The sequence below is a fragment of the Propithecus coquereli genome, unplaced genomic scaffold, assembly GCF_000956105.1.
Source record: "Propithecus coquereli isolate 6110/MARCELLA unplaced genomic scaffold, Pcoq_1.0 Scaffold43, whole genome shotgun sequence".
NCBI classification, from domain to species: Eukaryota; Metazoa; Chordata; class Mammalia; order Primates; family Indriidae; genus Propithecus; species Propithecus coquereli.
Window position 1 is genome coordinate 7,576,026 of NW_012150063.1, and position 26,432 is coordinate 7,602,457.

Sequence of the window (26,432 nt, forward strand, 5' to 3'; positions counted from 1 at the left end):
ACCCGCTTTGGCCTCCCAGAGCGCTGGGATTACAGGCATGAGCCACCACACTCGGCCAGAATTTAGTTTTTCTTTATCTCATTTACTTAATAAAACAGTGTCTATATTAGAGGAAAAAATATCATGTAACATTATGCATTCATGATTTTAGAGCTGTACAGCCCTCAGAATTAGTTGGAAGTGTGTGGACAAAAGAAGACAAAGAAATTAATTCTCCTAATCTTCTAAAAATGATCCGACACACCACTAATCTCACGCTGTGGTTTGAGAAGTAAGTATTCCTGGTGTTTTTATATTTTACAGCAGTCAGCTATGTTATGAATTTCAATGCAATTTATTTCTATATGTCACATGTCTTTTTGTTCCTCTGTTCCTCCTTTCTTTTGCATTGAGTGCTTTTCATTGAATGAAAATGACAATATGCAGCATTTAATTTCACTAATGATATTTTTTCTGAGGTTCTTTTAGTGGTTGCTTTAGTGTTTACCAGATACATCTTAAATTATCAGCATCAGCTTGGGATTTATGATAGTTTAATTCCAATGATATACAGAAATGTTACTTCTATATAGCTTTCTCCCCTTTTTGTAATATGCATTACATTTAATTAATGATGCAAATCAAATAATACATTGTTAAAATTATTACTTTACCATTTGCCATCATCCTTAGCCCATTATATTATAGCTTTGCTCTTACCTCCTTCCTTTGTGCTGACAATATATTCCACATGTATTATATTTGTATGTTATAGACCCAACAATACATTCATATTATTTTATAAGGTTGCTTTTTAAATCAGTTAAGGGAAGAAATGAGAAAAATATGCCTTTACAGTGTATTTATAATTACATAATTACCTTTATTGGTGCTCTTTGTGTGGATTCAAAGTATCATCTGGGATCATTTGCTTTCAGCCTGAAGAACTTCCTTTATTATTTCTTCTGTGGCGGGTCTACTAGCAACAAATTCTCTCAGTTTTCGTTTATCTGAGAAAATCTTTTTTTCACTTTCATTTTTGAACAATAGTTCTATCTTCAAGTTAACTAATTTTTTCTTCTTCTATCAGTTTAAATCTACTATTGAGCTCTTCAGGGAAGTTTTTATTTCAGTTATTGTACTTTTCAATTCCAGAATTTTCATCATTTGTTTCCTTTCTATAATTTCTGTCTCTTTAATGATATCCTCTCTTTGCACATTATCATCAGTACTTTCCTTAACTTCTTTATCATGCTTTCCTTTAATTCTGTGAACATATTCATAATGGCTACTTTGAAATCTTTTTTTGTTAAATCTGACATCTGGTTGTTCACAGGCAGTTTCTGTTCCCTGCTTTTTTCCCAATGTATGGGTAATACTTTTCTTTTTTTTTTTTTTTTTTGCATGCTTTGTAATTTTTTGTCAGAAACGTGACATTTTAGATAACATATTGTAGCAAGTCTGAGTACTGCTCCCCCACTGCTTGCCATGTTATTGCTACTTGCTTGTTTATTTGTTCAGTGACTAGCTGGATTATTTTAGTGAAGCCTATTTTCTCTCTCTCTCTCTCTCTCTCAAGCTGGGATGTACTAAGAAAGATGTAGATTTGGGTATGCCCACGGTCACCCTGGGAAGGCAGTGGTAGTGGTGGGACTCTGATCCACTCCTTCCCTGATCACACACTCCCAGCTGTTAAACTCCACTAATTGCCAGCTGATTGCTCTGTTGTTTTCAACAATTCCTTTGAGGCACAAATTGCTACACAAAATAATCCAATCAAATTGTGGCTTCTTTGAAGGGATAGTTTCTAAGGTCCCCATTTGGTATTTGTTCTGACCCCAAGACAGCTCCTCTCAGCTGTCTTATTTCCTGGTTCTCTCCTGCAAATTACCCTTGCCTACAGTATCTAGACTGTATCTTCAATAGATCTATGAATCTCTTTCCAGTTGCCTCCACTGTTCTTGAGAACACCCTTAGATTTAAACTTCTGCATACTTTGTTGCAAATGACAAGAGATTAGCAGCTATCTTTTTGAACCGGGCTCTGGGGCTGGGGCCTATGGGATGACAGAGTAAATATTTTAGGCTTTATGGGATCTACAGTCTGTCACAATTACTCAATTCTGCTACTATAGCACAGAAAGTCATAGACAATAGGTAAACAAATGATCCTGGCTGTGTTCCAATAAAACTCTACAGATACTACAATTTTTTTTTTTTTTTTTAAGACAAAGTCTTGCTCTTGTGCCCCTGGCTAGACTGCAGTGGCATCATCATAGCTCACAGCAACCTCAGACTCCTGGGCTCAAGCAATCCTCCTGCCTCAGCCTCCTGAGTAGCTGGGACTATAGGCATACGCCACTACACCTGGCTAATTTTTTCTATTTTTAGTTGTCCAGCTAATTTCTTTCCATTTTTAGTAAAGACAGGGTCTTGCTCTTGCTCAGGCTGGTCTCGAACTCCTGACCTCAAGCAATCCTCCTGCCTCAGGCTCCCAAAGTGCTAGGATTCATCAGTTAATTCTAATGCTGATAGATGATGCGCCAAATATAATAGGAAAATGATTGGTTGACTCTACCAGTCTGGAAAACACGAAAGAACAGCATACCTGACTGGAGGAGGCATTCCCTTATCTTCCAGTCTCCTTCCATCTATCACTCTGAATGTATCTTCTCTGTTGTTACATGATAGCCACCCCCCACACTCTGTATTATTTTATTTACTAAGTTCTTTAAACCATAGCTTCATTGAAAAAACTCCAAAATTTTTAATTTTTTTGTTTTTGACTCCCAGATGTATTGTAGAAACTGAAAATTTAGAAGAAAGAGTAGCTGTGGTGAGTCGAATAATTGAAATTCTACAAGTCTTTCAAGAGCTGAACAACTTTAATGGTGTCCTTGAGGTTGTTAGTGCCATGAACTCATCACCTGTTTACAGACTAGACCATACCTTTGAGGTAGGTGTTTTTTAAATGAATTTTCATTCTCTATTATAAAAATTAGGATTTTAACAATTTTAATCTTTAATTTTTAAATGTCTCATCTGTCTTTTCTGTAGCAGGTTAAAAGATGGAATTATCAAAATTATATAATGAATTGGTTGCTTTTGAAAAATTAGGCATTCCCATTAAAATGCATTTACAGGTTCCAGCCTCAGTTAGAAAAAGAAAAAATTTCAGCACTTAATTTGTTGTATAATATATAATTAAATACTCACATAACTTAGGAATGGCAAGATGAACTGGACTGATCACTCCCCCCCCCCCACACACATACTCCTTTTAAGTTTGCACTGGGGTCTATGAAGATAGTTTGTTTGAAGCAGTATTACAGTTTTAGAATCAAACTGATACTGTTGCGTTTGAGCCTTATTATTTGTCTGGTATTTTTTGGCAAGACCTGCGATTCCTTTTGTAAATGTATGCCTCCTAAATATTTTTTTTCTTGTAGCAAATACCAAGTCGCCAAAAGAAAATTTTAGAAGAAGCTCATGAACTGAGTGAAGATCACTATAAGAAATATTTGGCAAAACTCAGGTCTATTAATCCACCATGTGTGCCTTTCTTTGGTAAGTATTTCTTTCTGAATTTTTATTGCATTTCCAGGTAAAACAAGACACTTTTTTTCATTAAATGACTGAATAATTACATGTGTAATATACCAGCAGAAAATACTTATTTAACAAATATTTAGCACTTGAATCCCCTTAGAATTTTTCTGTATTAGGACTTTTTAAGATCAAGTCCAATATATACATTTCATTTTCTATTTTCATTTTGAGCAGCCATTAGATATTATATAATACATACTTGTGTTTTTATACTCACAGAAAGCTTTTAAATTAAATTTTAATAAACTAAATACTCTACAAAAGAGGCATGCCCAAACTCAACCATATTTATAATCATTTTTTTATAAACAGTTTCACATGGCTAAAAATTATAGTGTATGTGCCCTTGGGTCCACACTTTAGGCACATCAAAATTTTATTCTCTTCACTTACTCTTTTTTTTCCCCCTCTGCATTAGAGGGGGAAAAGTGGCATTCATCCAGTTACCCTTAATTCCAAGAATTTTTAATTTCCTTGGATTTTCTAAATATTGTTTGTTTATCTATAGTATTGTTTGTTTATCTATCTGCATTAGAGGAAGGAAGTATCTTTTTCTTCTTTTAAGACTGAGTCTACCATCTGAATCTCCCTTTCTGTAGTTTCCTCTGTCTTCTTCCATCATTTATTTCCTGTCCTTCATATCTACAATCTCTCTTTCACGCTGTCTTCTTTTCTCTGCCTATGTATATGCTCTGATGAGAAATTATCACCTCTATCACACAATTTGGTGTTTACTCTTTTTCGTATGTGGCATATTTTCACCTGTTCCTTGTCTGTATCTATTTTTTTCTATATAGTTTTAAGTTACATAGCACCTAACCTAATGTTAAATCCTGATATTTTTCAATTAACATATTTTCCCACATTTTATTGTTTAGGCTTTATAGCAACCACTTTTGTATTTATTTCTAATCTTTTTGCTGTGCACATTGTATATCATTGTAATTATATGACATGTGCCTATTATAGTTTACTTTTTTCACTTACCATATCCTAAGTATATTTTTGTATTTTATTAAATCTTCATAATAGTCATTTATAATGGCTGCATAGTATTCCATAAAGTTGATATGATAATTTGTTTAACCATTACCCCTATGATTGGACACACTGTTTCCTGCTTTTTTGCTTTCCTTAATAATATTATGATTAATATCTTCATTTATACCTTTTTCTGTTTTTGAGAATATCTTCTTGAGATACATAACCAGAAGAAGAATAACAGTAATCCTCCCTTTATCCTTGGTTTTGCTTTCCACAGTTTCAGTTACCTGTAGTCAACTGTGGTCCAAAAACAAGATATTTTGAGAGGGCAAGAGAAAGACCACATTCACATAACTTCTATTACAATGTACTGTTATAGTTCTATTTTAATATTAATATTAAATTTAATATTAGTTATTAATCTACTGTGCCTAATTGATAAATTAAACTTTGTCATAAGTATGTATCTATGAAAAAAGATAGAGTATATATATGGGTTTGGTGCTATTCATGGTTTCAGGCATCCACTAGGGGTCTTGGAAGGTATCCCCCTTGGATAAGGAGAGACTACATAGGTTAAAAGTTGTCGGTTTTTTAACTCTAATACATACTGCTAAGCTGCTTTCTGAAAAGCTTATACTCGTTTATACTGTTATCAGAAGTGTTTGAAAAAGCAAATTTCATCCCAGGGTTTCCAACTTTGTATACTTCCTCCTCTCCCTCACCACCACCCATTTCAGTTATTTTCACAGATTAAAAACTACTTACTACCTATTTATTGTAATAATTTCTATTCTATGGCCATTTTTTCCATATATTTTCTTAATATTTGCATTTCTTCTTGTCCATGTTCTTTTGCATGTCTTCTGCAACATTTTTACCAATCTGCCTTTTAGTTTTTATTTGTTGACATGTATTAGTTTTAAATTATACAATCTGTCCATCTTTCTCATTATGATTCCTCTTGTTTCTAACCTTAGAAAGTTTTTATAATCTAGTAATTTAATATTCAATCATACTTTCTTCTGGCTTTTTTATGATTTGACTTTTAAAATTATATTTAACTCTTTTATCAAACTGAAGTCTCTTTTAGATATTAGATGAAATACCCAAATTTATTTCTCTACCAAATTGTTTATTTGTTTATTCTAGGCTTATTGAATGATTCTTTTTCCCCATCTGGGACCTCCTTCTTTAATACATATTGTATCCCACTGACTTCTTATACCAGTGCCACAGTTTTAATGATTGTCATAGTAAAATCAGTGATTCTTAACTGGGGACAATTTTTGCCCTCCTGGGAACATTTAGCAAAGTTTGGAGATGTTTTTTATTGTTCTAATTGGAGTGGTGCTGCAGGCTGCTAGTCAGTAGAGGACAGAGTTGTTGCTAAGGTCCTACAATGCATAGGGACACTCCCCCATAACAAAGAACTATCTGGTCCAAAAGTGCCGAGGCAGAGAAACCCTGCTTTGTGGTGTTTTCACAGATGATAAAGTTGCTTCTTTAATGTTTCTTCAGCATTTTGTCTTTTTTTGGTCTTGAATGCCTGGCCATGAAGTGGTCCTCCTGCCTCAACCTCCTGAGTAGCTGGAATTATAGGCATGAGCCACTGTGCTCAGCAAGTTTCTGTCAATTTTTGTCCGTTGATTTTTCCAAATGAAGTTTATAAGTTTGGGCCCCCAAATACAATTGGAAAAATCTGTCATTTAATTTGGAAAGAATATGTATGATATTTAGCATTTCCCTTTATTAATTTTTCCTGGGTATTTTTGGTTTGAATGGCATTCATCCAGTTACCCTTAATTCCAAGAATTTTTAATTTCCTTGGATTTTCTAAATATTGTTTGTTTATCTATAGTTCATATTTACTTTGGGAGAGTTTTCTCAATATTTAATTGTGTCTACAAATAATGATACAGTGTCTCTTCCTTTGACGTTATTTCTCTTTTGCTTTATAGACTTGGTCATTAGTTTCCCAAACAAAGCTTTAAAAATAATGGTAAAAATAAGCAGCTTTTTTCCCGTTTGACACTTCAAGAGTAAGCAGTTCTGTATTAAACTCAGTTTCAGTTGGGGATAGGTATGAATTTTGCTACTTGCTTGATTAGATGCTTTTTTATCATGTTAAGAAAGTATCTTTCTTGCTATAGAATTGTTTCATTATTTAAAAAATACTAGCATTCAGTTATATCACAAAAATCACTTTTTAATTATCCCTATTTCAATATATCTTTCCCATTTCTATTTTTACTTATTTGTTTTATTTTGCTTTTTCTCTTCAAAAAGACAAGACCTTAAATTTAATTATTCTCTGTTGATTTTATGGAGTTTTTATCATCATTAACTCTTAGTTTTCCTGCCAACTCCCTCCCCCAAATTCTTGATAAAAATAATGAGTGCATTTATTTTCTCTTTCTGGTAAAACATTAAAGCCTATGTATTTGTTCTTAAATGTGGTAACTATGGTACCAATTCATATAAGGGAGCTAGAAAGGATCTGGGTAGGTCTGATGTTCATTTCATTCATACTGTTGACAAATATTTCTTGAGTACCTGCTAAGTGCCAGTACTATGGCAGGTGCTTCAAAAAGTGAAAAATACAATCATTATGCTCATTCAGCTTATATTCATGCCACTTGTGATATCCTATGGTCTCTGGTACACAGAGACAAAAAGAAACTATATAAATAGAAAGGAGTCTCCAGAGACTATAAAAATTCAACCGACTTAAAACAATCAACCTGTTCTACAGCCTTTTGTTTGTGAGGCCCATGACTACCTAGCTGGCTAAAACTAGCCCCCTACAGACAGCCTATAGGTAAACTCAAGTAAACTTTCCTCATTACCATGCTAAAGTCTCCACCCTGGGAAGAGCTATAGCTTCATCACCATAACATGCGACTTGTGTGCTAACATAACAAACTAACCACACATACACAGCAGGAACCCCTCCCCTACATGTAATGATGCATATTTTTCTTTCTCTCCTGTCCCATAAAAAGCCCACGCCACTTTCCCTCAGGGAGACACTACTTTTAAAAAATATTCCAGGTATTCTCCTTACTACAAAAAATTAAAAACTCCTACTGGTCAAGACCCATGTTCTTGTAAAGAATCATTTATTACCTGCCAGGCAAACAAACCCCAATCTTTTGGGTAACAAAACCTCAGGGGCCATTCACTGGCCTATTTGGCCCCTGCTGCCCCATCTCCCTGACTGGTGGGTATTTATTCATATGAACTGAACTCTCTGAAGTACTCTCTCAGATCTTTATAAACTTAACTAATCTTCGTAACATGTTCTTAAATGAAAAAAAGGAGGTTTGAGACCTATATTTTGGGTATGATTTCAATAAGGCATTTAAGCTGAGCCATGTGATTTAGTGAGTGAATACAAATACGTGTAGGTAGCTTAATAGGTACACAGACAGCCCACCTGCCAGCCTTCCTACCCTTTCTCTTCACCTTCCTGGTTATTGAGCTTCTGCTCTTTTAAAATAGTTTATCTACAACTGTCCCTGGTCAGTTCTGCTGCTCTAGGAAGATCTTTGCTACTCTCAAGCTATCGGTCCCTGAGTTAGTGAGGCAACCTTTTGTGGTTCTGATCCAGTGGGTAGAGCCAGATGTTATTGCTGCATCTGAATTCCATCTTGTCTATATAGTAGTTTATAGATACTCCTTCCAGATTCTGAATTCTGGATACTGTTTTTCAAACCCCTTCTACAAGGGAGTGTCAGGGGTAGTAGCAGACATTTTTACTTCCTCTTATCATCTTAGCAGAATTCTTATTCAAGTCTTTTGCTGGCACTGCTACCATTTACAGAATAAAAGTAGGGCAATTTCTCCTTCCAAAGTTCTGCTAGACTTCTGTTCTGTATCTCAGTTTTTCTCCATACACTAAAATGTTCTACTCATAGGTAGGATGGATATGTGGGCAAACTGACGTTTCCTCTAAGGTAAAAGGATATACCTTAACCAAATTTTTCATCTGTGCACAAACTATAGCATTGGCTTTGCTCTTTCCTCTTAAACAGCTCAGATCTTGCGTTTTTCTTTTTTTGTAAATTTGCTTTGTCTCCACTCGAGCTTTCCAGCTATTTTAGAATTGACTGTCACATCCTGGTCTATTCTTTAAATGTCTCTCTTCTATTTTAAAATAATATGCTTCTTTCATTCACTCAAAAAGATTTGTTGAAGGCCAGGCATTGGTGGCTCACCCCTGTAAATCCTAGCACTCTGGGAGGCTGAGGCAGGAGGATTGCTTGAGCTCAGGAGTTCAAGATAAGCCTGAGCAAGAATGAGACCCTGACTCTACTAAAAATAGAAAAATTAGCCAGGCATCATGGCATATGTCTGTAGTCCCAGCTACTTGGGAGGCTGAGGCAGGAGGATAACTTGAGCCCAGGAGTTTGAGGTTGCTGTGAGCTAGGCTGACACCATGGCATTCTAGCCTGGGCAACAGAGAGAGACTCTGTCTCAAAAAAATAAGTAAGTAAGTAAGTAAGTAAAGTAAGTAAGTAAGTAACGGCCATTTAACTCGGCCATGCCGAGGTGGGTGGATCGTTTGAGCTCAGGAGTTCAAGACCAGCCTGAGCAAGAGCGGGACTCCATCTCTACTAAAAAAATAGAAAGAAATTAACTGGACAACTAAAAATATATAGAAAAAATTAGCCAGGCACGGTGGCGCATGCCTGTAGTCCCAGCTACTTGGGAGGCTGAGGCAGTAGGATCGCTTGAGCCCAGGAGTCTGAGGTTGCTGTGAGTTAGGCTGACACCACGGCACTCTAGCCTGGGTAACAGAGAGAGACTCTGTCTCAAAAAAAAAAAATTTTTTTTTTTTTTTTGTTGAATGCTTCTATGTGCCATGCCCAGGGCTAGGTGCTGAGAATAGACAAATAAGACTAGTTCCATAGTTTCTGCTCCCTTGAAAGAGCAGAAAAATAAATTACAATATTGTGTAATAAGTATAACACTTCATTGTAGATATGTGTAAATCAAAGTGTGAACAAAGTGCTATGGGAACCTGGAACCCTGAGCAGCCACTTTGTCCTGGGAAGGTTGGGAAAGGAATCAGCAAAGAGGTGGAACCTTACCCTTCTTCATTATTTATGTCATAATGCTCTGCTTTCCCTCTCCTTAGAACAGCTGTCTCCAGAGTAGGGTATATAAAATGATCTATTCAAGTACAGGAATAACTAGATCTTCTAGTCATATTAAAAAAAAACAAGAAGAAAGAAAAGAAAAATTTAAGCTTTACTTGTATATAATACTCAGGTCTATATTATACATATACATATTTATATATATACTACATTTGTATTCAAATTTTATATATATATATTGAGGGTGTATGCTGAAACATTTTTTTACTGATGTAGTGTAGGATCAACAAAGTTTGGATGTCACTGCTGTGATCATTTTTTCTTTTAACTAGCCATCAGTTAGGCATAAAATAATTTCCAAATTTTATCCTGAACTGTCCCCAAGTGCTGCATTCAAGTGTGCTTTAACACCTATGACATCCCATCAACTTGCTATTCCCCCTCTATTCCCAGTTGTCAGTCATCACACCATCACTCCCCCCACCGCCAGTCACCCAAGCACACTGCCCCCATCCTCTCCACAAACCAGTTAATCAGTTCTTAAGGAGTCTACCTCTTAAATGTTTATCCCCTCCCCTCTCCCCATAGACTCTAGAGCAGCTCTCATCATCTAACTATTGTTAACCTACTAAATGTTCTTCCTATTTGTGGTCTTAACTCCTTCCAACCCCTGGCTTCACAGTACAACTAGAGTAATCCTTTTAGAACGCAAGGGTGCTTATATCTCCTGATTACCCCTGGATAAAAGTTAAGCTCTTTAACAAAAGGCACTATATGACCTAGGCCAAGTGCTACTACCCACAAACTCTTCCACAGGTGGGTCATCAATTTATGACCATTATGGAAAGTTGATTTTAGCTGTCATTGGATATGCATGGTCTTACTGACATGTTTGTCAAACTGAACATTGAGCTACGTGGATCATGCAACTTGTATAAAGAAGAGTATGATTAGCTGATAGTAAAAGAGCCAAATGACAGACAGATGTGGAAAATAAAAGAACTTGTGCTTACTGAACACACAGTAACTTTGTCTTATGAATGTATCAAGAGTGGCCTAGGTGCTAAGAAATAGTCAAGTAACTAATGCACTTAATAACTGGATGCTTTTTTAAACCAAACAGGCATTGATGTCAGTCATATTCCTTTATTGCTGATTTATTCAATACTAACTTGAGTCATTTAATCTTTTCAAGAATGTAGCCAAAAATTCTAGTATTTAAAAGTATGCCTCTACCACAAAAGCCTTTAGAGTCACTAATCTAGCCCTTGCCTATGCCTACCCTCACATCTTGCCACTCTTCCTCCACCCCACACACCAAACCCCTATGTCTAGCCATACCAAACAACATATCATCTCTAAATATGCCTGTCAAGTCTCATCACAAATCTGTGGCTTTATACACACTGCTGCTTTTCTTAGAACGCCCTTCTATCTTATTCTATTCCTTAAGTTTCTCATTTTTTTCAAACTTATTCTAAGTATCACCTTGTCTCTGATGCCTTTTCTAATTCTGTGAGCTCAAAACAGAGTTAGGAATACCTCCTTTGTGTTCTCATAGCATCTTATGCATTACCACTAACATAGCACTTCCTAATATATAGCACTTACCAAATCGTACTATAGTAGTCCATAATTCAAAGCTCTGGGCTCCTTGAGGTCAGGGACACCTTGAGCACTGGACTCCTTGAGGTCTTTTTCATCTTTGTATCTGTAGTCTCGCAGGCAGTACTTGGCATACAGCAGAGACTCAGTACATGTGTATTGAGTGAATGAACTCAGATATCCACACCTCCCCCTTTTTTTCCCCAAAGCATCATAGTCAGTACTTTGGGGGGAAAGGCAGAAGCATAAGAGTATAGCGCAAGATGCAACAGCAGCTTCAGCAATCACAACCATAGAGAATTAATACTTACTTTTGTCAGTCCCAATTCTAAGCCCATATGTAAATTCACTCATTTATTTCTCACAGCAACCCTCTCATTTTACAGATGAGAAAACTAAGGCACAGAGAGGCTCAGCTATTTGCACAAGATCACACAAGTACAAAGCAGCAGAGCTGGCTCCAGAACCTTTATGCTAGAATAGAAAGGAACTGAAATGCTCTGGCACTACAGGGCTGTATGAAGAACTAAAGTGCCTGTTATTTTGCTGCTTCTCCTCATCCTGTGCACAACCTGTAGTGACGGGGAAGCAGGAACTCAGTTACCAGTTGCCACTAAGTCTTAGAATGATTGAAGACCAGAATATACATATATTATATATAGTGCGTTTGACAGGTTTGCAAATCCTTCCACATTTCCATGAATAAGCCTATCTAAATAGTGCTACCTCTGAATTGCAAATTATAACAACCTATAGTGGGGCCTCCAGAGATGAGTAAACAGAAAATGTGATCCTCTGATTTAGCATTTTCCCCATTTGCTAAAAATGTGTCATTAGTGATGGAGTTAAAGTTCTTTTAACAAAACTATGATTTATGTCCAATAACATAATCGTTTATTAAACTGGGTCTCCCTTTTTCTTGGTTATCTATAAAATTTAAGTTTTTCACAGAAGAATGATACTTACAAAAATCTTTCTCTTGATATTTACTTAGCTTGTTGTTTTTCACGGCATAGAAATCTTAGCCTGGATTCTTTAGTTATGGTGATTGAAATGGTACAGTGTCATATGCCCACAATTAATGAAAAAGAAAAAAAACTTGCTTTTTCCTTCCTTATCCTTGAAATAATTTCATTATATTATCTTCTAGGAATTTATCTCACTAATATCTTGAAAACAGAAGAAGGCAACCCTGAGGTCCTAAAAAGACATGGAAAAGAGCTTATAAACTTTAGCAAAAGGAGGAAAGTAGCAGAAATAACAGGAGAGATCCAGCAGTACCAAAATCAGCCTTATTGTTTACGAGTAGAGTTAGACATCAAAGTAAGTTGAATTAAAGACACATATTTCTGATTAAGTTTATAAACCTCCTGATAAAAGGTAGGTTTATTTTGTAGGGGAGAAAAAGGGAAACAAAATAAATAATTCAAATTTTATGTTAAATTATTTTCATGAATTTCAAACTAAATTTATAATATTTAATATTAACAATTATTTCTTTGCATTTATTTTAGAGGTTCTTTGAAAACTTGAATCCAATGGGAAATAGCATGGAAAAGGAATTTACAGATTATCTTTTCAACAAATCCCTAGAAATAGAACCACGAAACCCTAAGCCTCTCCCAAGATTTGTAAGCATTCATATATTTATATTTCTTTTCCATTACATATTTTCTTGCACTTGTCATTTACATCTGGTGATGTCATCACTACCATATGTGTTACATAGATAGTTTTCTATAAGGGCATTCTGGGATGAAGTGCATGTGTGATGGTTAAAAGTAATGAAAAAGTGCTGAATAAATATGCCCAGGAATATCCCACTTGTTCTAAATAAATGAACATTAATATTAATTTGAATAAATCCTGATATGATAGATGATGAAATTGAGCAAATATGTAAATTTTTTATTGTTTTTGGTTTTACCCAAAAAAAAAGTTACTCAAAATTTATTTTAAGGACAGAAAATTTAATGAATTTATGCTAATTCACTTATAATACATATATTTACTTTTTAGAAGTAATGACTTATTAGAACTTTTAACCATGAATCATTAGCCAGAAAAATATCAAGTTTGGCTAACAATACTTTCCAGAGGAAAATAAAGTTTCCATTGTTTTTTATTACTTGTCAGGGCCTGGCCAAATTTATGTACAGTATCATCACTGATACTTATATTTTATATAAGTAAAAATATGAGTATTTTACTTATCTGATCTACTATATTCTCTCTTACTCATAAGAAAGTCAAGAAATCAGGAAGTAAACATAAGTGGCTTCTAAGTGACCAAGATAAATCTCATAATGTCTATGAACTAAAGCATACGCAATTGCCTCCCAGGAAAATTTCTCAAGCCCTAAAAACAGTTTTTAAGAAGAGAGATTAAAAACAGCAAATTGGAAAGAGGTATATAGTCTGCTCCGATGAGGCACACTGATCTCACTGAGAAATGATCATCCTACAAGGAAAATGCCACAAAACTAACACACACAAATGAAAATTCAGGCAATTTAATGCATTTGTAAACAGCTCAAATGATCCTAATGGCATCACTGTATTGTAGTATAGTAAGGTATTATAATTCATAATGATGATCCTGGCTTTTCCAGCAAGGTTAAATTTGCTCAAAATAGTCTGGGTTGTTCCTCCCCCACCCCACCTCCCATGTTTATTGATAAAAATAGTCTGTTTTAGAAGCCAGGGAAATATACATTTTAGAATATTTCCACCCAAAATTATTAAAAAAGCAAATCGCTGGTATTTATAAGACAAAAACTCAGTTATTTAAAGAAATGCATTCCCTAACAGTTTATATAGCCAAGGCTCTAGCAAGATGGAATGTTAATGCTTTAACTTGGATACTTGGATTTGAATCATTATGTAACTTCCTTATTAGTGATTCAAGATTTTCCTAGATATTAGTTGAATTTTACCAAGCATGTACAGAGAAACTTTCCTTTCTACTATAGTGTTTTAAATATTGTCTTTCTTTTGATATGTCCACAGCCAAAAAAATATAACTATCCCCTAAAATCTCCTGGTGTTCGTCCATCAAACCCAAGACCAGGTACCATGAGGCATCCCACACCTCTGCAGCAGGAGCCAAGGAAAATTAGTTACAGTAGGATCCCTGAAAGTGAAACAGAAAGTACAGCGTCTGCACCAAATTCTCCAAGAACACCGTTAACACCTCCTCCTGCTTCTGGTGCTTCCAGTACCACAGATGTTTGCAGCGTGTTTGACTCTGAGCATTCAAGCCCTTTTCACTCAAGTAGGTGCTAAACTTTTAAATGTACTAAGGTATTTGTTAGCATTACACATGCTAGAGGTAAAAAAAGAATCTCTGATTTTGTGTGTGTGTGTGACCTTGTAGACAAGTGCATTTCAAAAGATATTATTATATAAAATATAAGACAAATTCTAAATTCCAGCAACCTTCAATTTTTAAAAAATCTGCTGGAACAGCCTTCTCTAAATTTATTATACTTTACTGAAAGGCATGGTTGTAAAAATTGGTAATTTAAACTTCATTTGAGCATTTCACGATGCATTCCTCATATCCAGAGGAAACTAAGATCATTTAAAATCTGCAAAGAATGTCAGTACTGTGTTTCAAATGCTGCCTCCGAAAGTATTATACAGGTTGAGTATCCGTAATTCAAAAATCTGAAATCTGAAATGCTCCAAAATCCAAAATTTTTGAGTGCCAATGTATCACTCAAAGCAAGTACTTATTGGATGACTTTGTATTTTCGGATTAGGGATCCTACACCAGTAAGTATAATGCAATAATCCAAAATCCAAAACACTTCTGGTCCTAAGCATTTCAGATAAGGGATGCTCGACCTGTATTTGAATACTACTCAGGGTACGCCACCATCCAGTCCCCACCAAATTCTGCAGTAGCTTTTCATTTTGCAGTGTATCCAATTCAAACTCCTACTTAACCCTTTCTCAGCCTACTCTGTGGTACCCTGATGGTATATAGTGCCGGCTAGTACACTGCCTATGCTTTTCAGCACAGCCATACAAATCTTACAGACTGCATACTATTGCTTAGCCCTCTCTTATTTCTAGACCAGCACTGTCTTCTAGAAATATAATGTGAACCACATGTATAACTTTAAATGTCTAGTAGCCACATTAGAAAAAGCAAAAATAATTTTAATAATATATTTAGCCCAGTATATAAAAAATTTGTCATTTCAACATGAAATGAATATAATATTTATTATTGAGATATTTTACATCGTTTTTTTGTTCTAAATCTTTAAAATCCAATGTGCATTTTACACTTACAGCACATCTTAATTTGGACAAGCCACAGTCAAGTGCTCAAAAATTATGTGTGACTAGAGGCTGCCAAACTGCACAGCTCTCAGCTCTATCCTTTGAAGAGGCTACCTTTTAAATCTAGATCACCATTAATTTTCTAATTAATTGCATGTGAAGCTTTAGACCTCTTCTAAGAACACACAACCGTTTTTCATTTATTCATCACAAAATCAAAACCTGAATCCAGTCACCTTTTACCCGTTCATTACCACTTCTACATGTTCTTCCCATTGGCTGTCTTAGTTCGATCTGCTGATCAAGTTCCACACTAGTATATGACATAATAGAATCCAGTACAGGAGGCAGCATGACATTATTATGGGGGAGGTTGAGAAGCATTAACCTAGGAGTGAGAAATTAGGTTTGCCATCCCAGTCTGCTAGTGAGCTTTCTGATTTTAGGTAAAATACTTTTTCTGTGCCTTCTTGGGATCAAATTAGATTAAGATTCTCTCAGTTGGAAGAACCCTAACTAAAAATCTACTTAAAATAATTCTTTGGAGGTATATTATTTTGATATTTGGTCCAGAATCCTATTTGTTTATTCCTATAGTGTACATACATTTGTAGACCAGCATTCTGTCTTGTCTTTGTACCATCTGAAGTGAATTTGGCTTGAGAATAATGCAACTTGGATTTATTTGGTGACTGGGATCATGGACTCATGTTATACATAGTAAGCTGCCATATATTTTTCATAAGTTCAAACAGACACAGGTAAAAAAAATTCCCATTTATTCTCTCCAACTTTCAACTCCCTAAATTAAGTAATAAAATGAACCCAGCACTTTTTCAGTATATCTGACCTAAAATCATTATTTATTCTGACCCATTTAACTGTTTGCAGGATTTTTTCCCATAGAGCAGTCAGCTATGGGTCTAATTATAAGTATTCTCAAATAAGTGGATTATTGAAACCACATGAAAGTCATTAATTGCAAATTCTACTTCTCTTAGTTTAAGTAGCTAAAAATAGAAAAGGAAAAACAGAAGATAAGCACATTAAGTTCTTTACTAGTGCTGAATCTTTAAATGATTAACAAAACAGGGAAGAAGGAATCATTCTGGAATGCGGTGCTCTGGATCAGTGCTTTCTTAGATGTGGCAGTGGAACAGTATTAACTTAAACAGCTGGGCAGGTGGAGAATACATCGTTTGAGGAGTTAGGCTTTGTAATCTTAGACTTCTTTAAGATTGAGGCTTCTCTTAATTTCTCTTTCTTTTGTGATAAAACTCATATTACTACTCTCATTACTTTTAGTAAAAACTGAAAATAACTGATTTGAAATCAAATAAATCAACATAATATGAAACCATCCATAAGCTCAGTTAATCCCTTACTTAAAATTTATCAGTAGCCTACTTGTATTAAAGGTCCTCACCTGCTTTTGACTCCATTTCTGCCTAACAGATCTGCTAGTACTGTGGGAATCACCTGAGCCTCTAACTTGCTACCCACCGTTTTGCCAGCAGGGTGAATACCTACTTCCTGTTTCCCTCGGGGCCTGGCAGGAAGACTGCAGTCATATCATCTGAACACATTCCAGTCAATACAAAGCAGCAGAAAGTTACATTGTTTAAATTTTTCAAAAGGCCAAGTTTGACAACAGTTTTGTTTTTTTTTTATCAGTCATAATGCTGTTCTTTTTTACTCTTATAGTTTTTTTTCCCAAATAATCTACTTTTAGACCTATAATTCTTTCAGCCAGTACGTGTTGCATATCTTACTCCTTGCTGAGCATTTACACGGCTTCTCTGGGAAAGCTTGCAGTCTTACTAAGAAATTAAAAATAATCATAGTACAAAGAGAATCATAGTTAAATGCTAAATGAGTGGTGAAGACAAAAATACTAGAGAAGTTTACAGAAAGATGACCTCAGAATGGACAAGATTAGTCAACGGAAAGCTTTATGGTAAAGACAGAGAAGGAAGGGAACTGACCACCTACTTAGTGTTGCCATTTATAACCTCACATTCAAAGTCCTACTCCACACCTTGCCCTGGCCAGGTCCACCAATGAGGTAATGATGACAGTGCCTAGGAAAAGAGAAAAGACCACCTGGCTCACTGCCTTTGTTTCTGCTGCTAACGCAGAGAGGGGAAAATGAAGAAATGCTTATTACCTTCCTGGTTGAAGATTACCTGGTCATAAAATGTAGGCCAGAGGTCTGACCTGGTCTGTGTGCTAGAGATGAATTTTATCTCCCTTCCTCAGTAGAGGAAGCTTTAACAAGGAAAAGACATATCACAATCATTTCAAGCAGAAATGCAAGGTTTTCCTTCATGGATGATTATTGTAGGTGATGAGTTTCTAATCTCAAAAACATTTGCATTTACCAGGCTTTTGTGAGTTTAAGAAGTTATCCATCATTTATGCCATTTATACTATTTTTTTTCTATAGGAAAATGCTTATTTCTATTTCAAGAATGACTCCTTTATAAACTCAGGATTGTCTTCAACAGTGGTTTCAACCCTGAGTGTATTGTATAATCCCCTGGGGAGCTTTAAAAAGTACCTAGGTACAGTCCATACTAGACTGGAATTGCTACCTAGGAATCAGAATTTTTAAAAACTCCCCAGGGGATTCTAATGTACAGTTGGTCTGTTATCTGGAATTTATATTTAATAAATTAATACTACTTTTTAATTAATTGGATTTCACTCCTAAGTCATTATCAGTAAATTTGTTGAGTCTCTAGCTGACAAGAATTTCTAGCATATATTTCTTGATTAGAGCATATAAAATTCTAAAAGAATTTTTTATAGCATTTTCCAGGCAGTCAGACCAGGCAACTAATATAAAGTGAAAGATCAGAGAACCCCAAATTTACCAAATGTATGAATCTAAGCCTGTGCTATATATAAACATGATCAAAGCCAAGTTTACATCTGTGTACATATATCTATTCATATGTATAATTATTCTTTCAAAAGACTGTAGCTGTAACAGTCATGAGCTTTGTGTTTTTATTTTATTCCTGTATTGTACCAAGTGCACTACCACACGTTTTTGAGGCTTATCTCCAGGAGTTATATTTATTTAGTTTTCAAGAAAAGCAGGAAATATATAAGCAGGTAAACACTAGGGCTAGATATTTCCTTAATCCCTATTATGTCATAGGTGCCTAACAGTGAAGAAAATCATTGACAGAGCAATAGCTTCATGTAATTTCAGAGTATAAAAATGAATTTTAATCTTCTGAGAGGTAATTTATTAGAATTAGCTGGATTGCTACACTTAGTAATCATGGGTTCCAAATAAATACTAGCACATATGGAAAGGAGGTAATGGGACAGATTACTTGAAATTTGGCCTCCCAGGGAAATAAGGCCACTGTATCTATATAAGCAGTCATGTTAACAGAAGTTATGCCAGCTCAACCTGGAATGTAAAATTATCCTCCTGACCAAATAAGCCTGAATAAACAAATGTTCTAAATTATGAGTGATTGCCTATTATACAAAAAAAAAAAGATGAAAGAGAAATCTGAATTTTTCTTTTCCTCTTTTATTTATTTATTTATTTTTTTTTTGAGATAGAGTCTCACTCTGTCGGCTAGAGTGCAGTGGCTTCATCCTAGCTCACTGCAACCTCAAACTCCTGGGCTCAAGCAATCCTCCTGCCTCAGCCTCTCGAGTAGCTGGGACTATAGGCGCACACTACCTTGCCCGGCTAATTTTTTCTATTTTTTTTAGAGACAGGGTCTCGCTCTTGCTCAGGCTGGTCTCGAACTCCTGGCCTCAAGCCATTCTCATGCCTTGGCCTCCTAGAGTGCTAGGATTACAGGCGTGAGCCACCTGGCCAAAGAAATCTGAATTTTTAAAAATCAGCTTAGTCTAGTGTTACAGGAATTATTTCAGTCTCTTGGGTATTATCTGTTCCATACAATGTCAACATGAGGTAGTGTAACATAAACAATTATATTGATTGATACCTAATATAGATCATCTAGCCTTTTGTCTCAGTTTTCCTACTTTAATGCTCTTGGGGCTCTGGCTTTAGATTTTCATTTTTTTATTTTTCACTTGTATATGTATGTATGTGTTTATTTATTTTGACACAGGGTCTCACTCTGTTGCTCAAGCTGGAGTGCAGTGGCATGATCATAGTTCACCGTAACCTCAAACTCTTGGGCTCAAGTGTTCCTCCCAGCTCAGCCTCCCCAGTAGCTGGGACTATAGTTGTGTGCCACCACCCCTAGCTAATTATTTTTTATTTTTATTTTTTATAGATACAGGGTCTTGCTATGTTGCCCACGCTAGTCTTGAACTCCTAGGCTCAAGTAGTCCTCTTCTCTCAGCCTCCCAAAGTGCTAGGATTACAGACATGAGCCACCATGTCCAACCTCAATTTTCTTTTTAAGGAATTAATATCATTGAAATCAGACATTCTAAATTTATCAGTTGAGTTTCCTACACAAAATGAGTCTAGGCACCAAATGTTTATTAACTTTTTAAAAAAGTGTTTATGAATATAGAGGAAAAAAGCTATATCACTTTCAAGCTTGTTTTAATATCCAATGCTCTAGTTATTTTATGAGAATATATGCCCCAAGAACATTTTTCAAAGGTATATAACAATAATATTAGTAAGAAACTTTCTTTTATTTTTCAATTTATATAAATTTATTTATTACTTGTTTCACAAGTTTGAGTTTTCAAAATAATCTTTTATAAATGACATATTTCTATACGTCCAGCTGAATCTTTGTTTGAGTTTATACATTTTTAAGTTTTCCAGTAATGCAGGATATTTTAGTTTTTTCATTTAATTATAACATCAAGTAGTAAATCTAAAGGAATCTTCAAAATTCCCAATGTGATATTAATTCAATTATTTTTTCTTTTCAAAAGTAAGTAGTAATGAGCTTTTACTACAAACCGTTACAACATTCTTTAAAACTAGGATGACAAGAGTAACATGTTCATCATAAATATAAATTTTCACAGATGAGTTGACTATATCAATGAAAGAAAAAAAAATCTACTTTCTCTTCTTTCCTTTCACAGGCAACGATACCGTCTTTATCCAAGTTACACTGCCCCATGGCCCAAGTTAGTATATTTGGTTTAAGACTCATAATTCTCGCTTTGGCTTTAAAAATCAAACCAAGTGTAACCTTTCCTGCTAAAACTCTTCTTGGGTCTGGCAGCACTGGTACCTTGCTTGCAACATTCTAAAAGTGAGGCCTTCACTTGTGCTATCTTTTGATCATAAATGATTTGCTTAAATTTATATACTTTTCATGCTTTTTATAAAACCTTTTTTTCTCTTTTAAAAGAACTTATTAAATAAGTGGCTTCCACATTTCATCTTTTTTATCTTTTCCAACTATAGACTTCTAGATATATTTTAATGCTCAACTTTGGGGAAAAAAAAGCAAGAGCATGCATGCGCATATGGGAATGCTGGCAGCTACATGCAGTGTCTAAAGCACAAAATACACTTAGCCTGGTGGCAGCATAGATTGTAGGCAAATAACTGCTTTTGACTTTAGAAGAACTGTCTTATAATTGTAACTATTTAAATTATAGCCTGAATATTCAGAACTAATAATAAAAAACTTCCATTGTAGCTATTTGCATTTAATTTTAAAGTAAACTAACAATTCACTAAATTCTATTATTTTAATTATTTTAAGCTAATAGATTAATACTTTTTGCTGTCCTTTCATACAAGTGATTTCAAAATGTATACAATGGAAAGTACTAGTTATAAGTGAAATTAACTGTATTTAGTCTCAAGAAAAAAGGTGGGTAATCAAAACGTTCATCATTTGAATAAAATCAGTACACAAAGTACTCTTTTTAAGTTCTATATTACAACATTTAATTGACAAAACAAAAAGCTTAATGTTTAAAGGATAAAAAGAATCTACTGAGTATAATTTTGAATGATTTAAGTATTGTTTCATATCTTCTTAATAGTATTTATAAACTAGCTAACAACATACATAAGTGTCGTCTTCCAAAGTATAATTATTTATATGCTTGCATTATATCCTTATGGTTAAGATCAGAAACTCTATTCCCAGGGACTATCCAGTAAGGAAAGGGAAATTCTATACTAATAAAGGGAAATTCTATACTAATAAAGTCAGAGAAAAAAAATGAGCCCATTACAAAGCTTAAAAATTCCAAAGATTATCATTCCAAAGATTTTCAATAGCTTGCAGTTTCTCCCAGACATCTGAGAATCAGACCCAATTAAAAATACCAATAATAGACTAATAGTGGGAATGTTTTGTTCAAGCAAAATAACAGAATATCTTAGGCAGCTTATTTCAAAAAATTCTGCTAAAAAATTTCTGCATGCTTTTATATAGCAGTTTGCTTTAATAAGTAAAATACTATTGGGTATTGGTTTATTGAACTGCTTTTGATACTTCACATTTCTTTTTAATAAATATAAGCAGTTTCCAGCTAAGCCTTTTCAAGATTAATAAATGAAATAAAATTCCCATGAACTTTTTTAAAAAAAAAAAAATTAACATCCTACAGGATCTGCTTCAGTATCATCTATAAGTTTAACCAAGGGCACTGATGAAGTGCCCATCCCCCCTCCTGTTCCTCCACGAAGACGACCAGAATCTGCCCCAGCGGAATCTTCGCCATCTAAGGTAAAGTAGAAAATCTTGTTATCTAGAAATTGGAATCATTACAGTTACATTATCATAAATTTCTTATGTCTAGTTTAGCTCTCACTAGGCTAGGTTAACGTTTCAGAGTATTTGGACTTAATAGTTAAAGTATTAAATATGGATTTAGCGCGCAGGAATGCAATAATGCTTTTCTTCTGAAGGTGGTTTGGTGTTTTCAAAACCCTTATAAACCTAAGCTGTAAGTATTGTCAAGGAATAAAACAAGTTTTAATCTATGAAGTAAGAGTAATGTAGTCTTAAGCACAAAAACAGAGGCGAGGAAAGAAAGGGTTAAGCTTTGTATGAAGGCACAGTATAACTGAAACTGTATGTTAGCATGTGCTGACAGTTACTTATCTGAGCCCTTCACAGTGACTCTGATGTGCTTTTCAATGGAGTTTTCATGAAAATTCTGGGTTCGAAGAGACCCTAAAGGCTCAAAATAGCTATTTTTTCCACTTGTTTAATTTTTTTTTCTCTTTCTTTTTTTTTTTTTTGGCCAGCTGTTAACAATTCATTGGTTCTTAAGCTGTCCAGAGAGCAGAGCATCAGGATAAGTCAAGACACTCTTTGCAGAACTTCATGAAATGTTAATATAGTTAATTTTAAACTGTAAAAATAATAGGTAATTTATGCTAAATCAGAAATAGCCTTATACTAGATTGACTGATAGGCAAGTAGCAGCAAACAAGAAGATTTTGAGGAAAAAAATTGGGGTAAAAACTTGGGCAAAAATGTTTTTTTCTATGAATTGGCAGAATCTCCCATTTGAAACATGGCAAAAATCCCTGTTCCACATCTAGCATCCCAGCAATAGCATGTTTGAAAACCCCAACTTAAAATTCTTAATATAATCATGCTACTACATAAATTAATTTATTAATAGATGTGTGTTTTATTCTTTTTCTCATTTGCTAGATTATGTCTAAGCATTTGGACAGCCCCCCAGCTATTCCTCCTAGGCAACCCACATCAAAAGCCTATTCACCACGATATTCAATATCAGACCGGACCTCTATATCAGACCCTCCTGAAAGCCCTCCCTTATTACCACCACGAGAACCTGTGAGGACACCTGATGTTTTCTCAAGCTCACCACTACATCTCCAACCTCCCCCTTTGGGCAAAAAAAGTGACCATGGCAATGCCTTCTTCCCAAACAGCCCCTCCCCCTTTACACCACCTCCTCCTCAAACACCTTCTCCTCATGGCACAAGAAGGCATCTGCCATCACCACCATTGACACAAGAAGTGGACCTTCATTCCATTGCTGGGCCGCCTGTTCCTCCACGACAAAGCACTTCTCAACATATCCCTAAACTCCCTCCAAAAACTTACAAAAGGGAGCACACACACCCCTCCATGCACAGAGATGGACCACCACTGTTGGAGAATGCCCATTCTTCCTGAGTTCCTCTGTACTGGGATGTTTATTTTCCTAGCCCCAAATCCATTGCTGGCAATGGATGCACTGAATGTGCCAGCACTGAGGAGTTAAAATGAGAACTCCAAACACTAACGACTCTACTTCAAGATGCAGTATAAGACAATGAATTTTAACCTAGACATGAATTATAAAATGAAAATGGTATTCCAGTTTAGAACACGGAAAGACTGAGCTAGATGAATTGGACAACTGATTGCACCTGAAAATCAAGTAAAGGGACTTTTCTCCAGCCAATAGGCCGGAGTCCTCTTTTTGTGAAGTGATCTTTATCATTAAAGGGATGGAAAACACAGTTTAGTGTCCAGCAGGCCCACATAATGACAGTTTTTGTAATTCAAAATATTATGCACTTTTAAAAAAAAAATCTTAAACAGGGATCTTATGTCCTCCTTTGTTTTCCTTTGCTTTACTCTTCTACTTTAGAATATTTTCTTAAAAAATCACTCAAAGGACTGTGAGGAAAGGCTGTGGTACCTGACCTTGTTGAAATCAAGGCCCAGCACTGTACTACAGTCCTGTTTACAGATTATTACAGTGAACTGAATGGGTACCGAGGCTTCACCAAAGAGGTACTTTTTTGTTGTTGTTGTTATTTTTTTTTTAAGAATAATTATACCAATTTTAAGAGCATTCCCCTACCTGCCCCCATACACCCAAACAAAATGTGGTGGTGTTGCCTTCAAACGAGAAGTTTTGTGTCATTAAGATGACAGAAGAACTTTTTAAAAAATGTAACTGTCAAGTATACTATTCACATTTAGGAGACTGTTAATCTATGCTAGATTGTCATTTTTGCCCCTTCTCCCGCAAAGGTTTACTGGTAGTCCATGTCATGGCTCGTAGCTGTCCCTCTAACCACACTATGGAAATGCAGGCACCCAGTGTGAAAAGGAGCACTTGCTGGGTATCACTGACGCCATTCATGTTTTACTAATAGTTGAGTAATCAGCGTATCTAGAATTACCTTGCATTGCCTAAATCATGTGTATATAGTGAATGTTATATAATATACCTGGCAGGTCTGTTTTAATTTAATTGAATAAAGATACAAATACTTTGTTTGGCTGGCATATATTAAATTATTATATGGAGAAAATGGTCGATTCTTATTTCTTTCAGTTGAAAAACACACAAAAACACTAAGCATAAAAGCACGTATTGTGGTACGCCTTGGTTTCTAGTTCTGGATATCCGTATTAATCTTAAAGAGTGATCTAAAGTCACAGTTTGGCATGTAGGAAAACATTTGGTTAGAATAGGGTGGATATCTTTTAAGCAAAATTTTGTAAGTTTTTTAAGTTCCTAAGCACCATGTATACAGTTTGTTAAGGTTTATATTGAACATTCTGCCTTGCTTGAGGTCTTCTGCTCTATCAGAACTATTCATAATAGAACATCTACCCGTATCATTACTATCATAATATGGATTATTTATTAAGCCTATGTACTGCTCTTCTGAGTCTAACAAATACTGTGATTGAAATGCATGCACCTTGTTGAAGAGAAAAAGTTTTATTAATCTCCACTGTAATGTCTGTGAAACGTGCAGTGTTCCATCCTTAGAGAGTCACCAGTTCATCAGTATCTGCATGTGTCCTCTGGATAATGAAGCAACATTGCAGCAATTCTGTTAACCACACCATTAGAGACATTTTTAAAAGTGCTGCAACATGGTGGAAACCTAGTACTTTAATAATTTCCTGTGATATTTATTAGAGCATTAAGTGTACATCACGATAGTACAGTATATAGTCCTTTAAGACCAGAAAGTATGTTAATTGCACCATCATTAAGCAGTCCATCCTATCATATCTTTTCTTATTTGTTAGAGTTGAATCTTTTTTGTTTAATATTTGTGCCATTCCTATTTTGGTAGCCATTTTTCTCTTTATAAAATGTCTCCTCATTTAAAAGTGTCCTAAAAAATTAATTTCAAATCCCCTCTTGGATGCAAAGTGTCCATAAGACCGTTCATTCAACAAATATTTATCTAATCTTACTAGTGCTGCTACAACTAATCATGATACACATTCCAGAATCTCCCATGACTTTTTATTGGGCCAGCCTCATTGTCCCTAGGATTTCCCTTTTTATGGCTTACTGATTACTTCTCTTCTTAATTACCCCCCCAACTCCAAATGAGAACCTGAGAAAAGTCACATTGGAGCCCATTCAATATCTCTCTGGCTAGTGTGTTAGCCTTCAATAAAGTGATGACCCCTATTCAACCTGCCTGATCTCATAAAGAAGAAAAACTCAGATTTGGCGTCCTAACCATATTTCTTCCAAAGAGAACCATTCTTCTATCCGGTGGGTCTAGGAGACCACTTCACTGTGCAACAATTTTATGTGCATTGTGGATAGAGGATATTTTTATTCTGAAGTGTGACATTGGGTAAAAATATTTTCTGCAGTGGTAATTGATTACAAAAATCCCAATCGGATGCCCTTAGGTGGAGGTGAGAAAACTACATCCTTGCCTTCTCAATCTGAAACATTAACTAGTTGACAAATTTATCCTTTGTAGTAACTGAAATATACTTAATTAGGGACCAGAAAGTGGCAGAGAAGATAAATGCATCATTACAAAATTCTGCTTTTGAATTCAGGACATTGCAAGGGAGTCGATGCACCATGACTTTTTGTTAACCACATTCCAAAATGTGGAACATTTCTTTTAGAAATGGAAACGTTCCTAAATGTTTCATTACCTTTGGATCACAAA

General features: G+C 35.2%; 1 protein-coding gene across 1 annotated transcript in view; it reads left to right on the forward strand.

The window, feature by feature from the left end:
- Positions 1-24,803, forward strand: part of SOS1 (son of sevenless homolog 1 (Drosophila)) — a 136,200-nt gene extending 111,397 nt beyond the window's left edge. The window contains exons 15-23 of the mRNA XM_012653862.1: positions 152-271; positions 2,772-2,934; positions 3,428-3,545; positions 12,432-12,604; positions 12,796-12,912; positions 14,291-14,555; positions 20,630-20,674; positions 22,121-22,239; positions 23,179-24,803. Coding sequence (XP_012509316.1) covers positions 152-271; positions 2,772-2,934; positions 3,428-3,545; positions 12,432-12,604; positions 12,796-12,912; positions 14,291-14,555; positions 20,630-20,674; positions 22,121-22,239; positions 23,179-23,670 — 1,612 coding nt within the window. The 3' untranslated portion in view covers positions 23,671-24,803. The remainder of the gene's footprint in view (positions 1-151; positions 272-2,771; positions 2,935-3,427; positions 3,546-12,431; positions 12,605-12,795; positions 12,913-14,290; positions 14,556-20,629; positions 20,675-22,120; positions 22,240-23,178) is intronic.
- Positions 24,804-26,432: the final 1,629 nt, after the last annotated feature.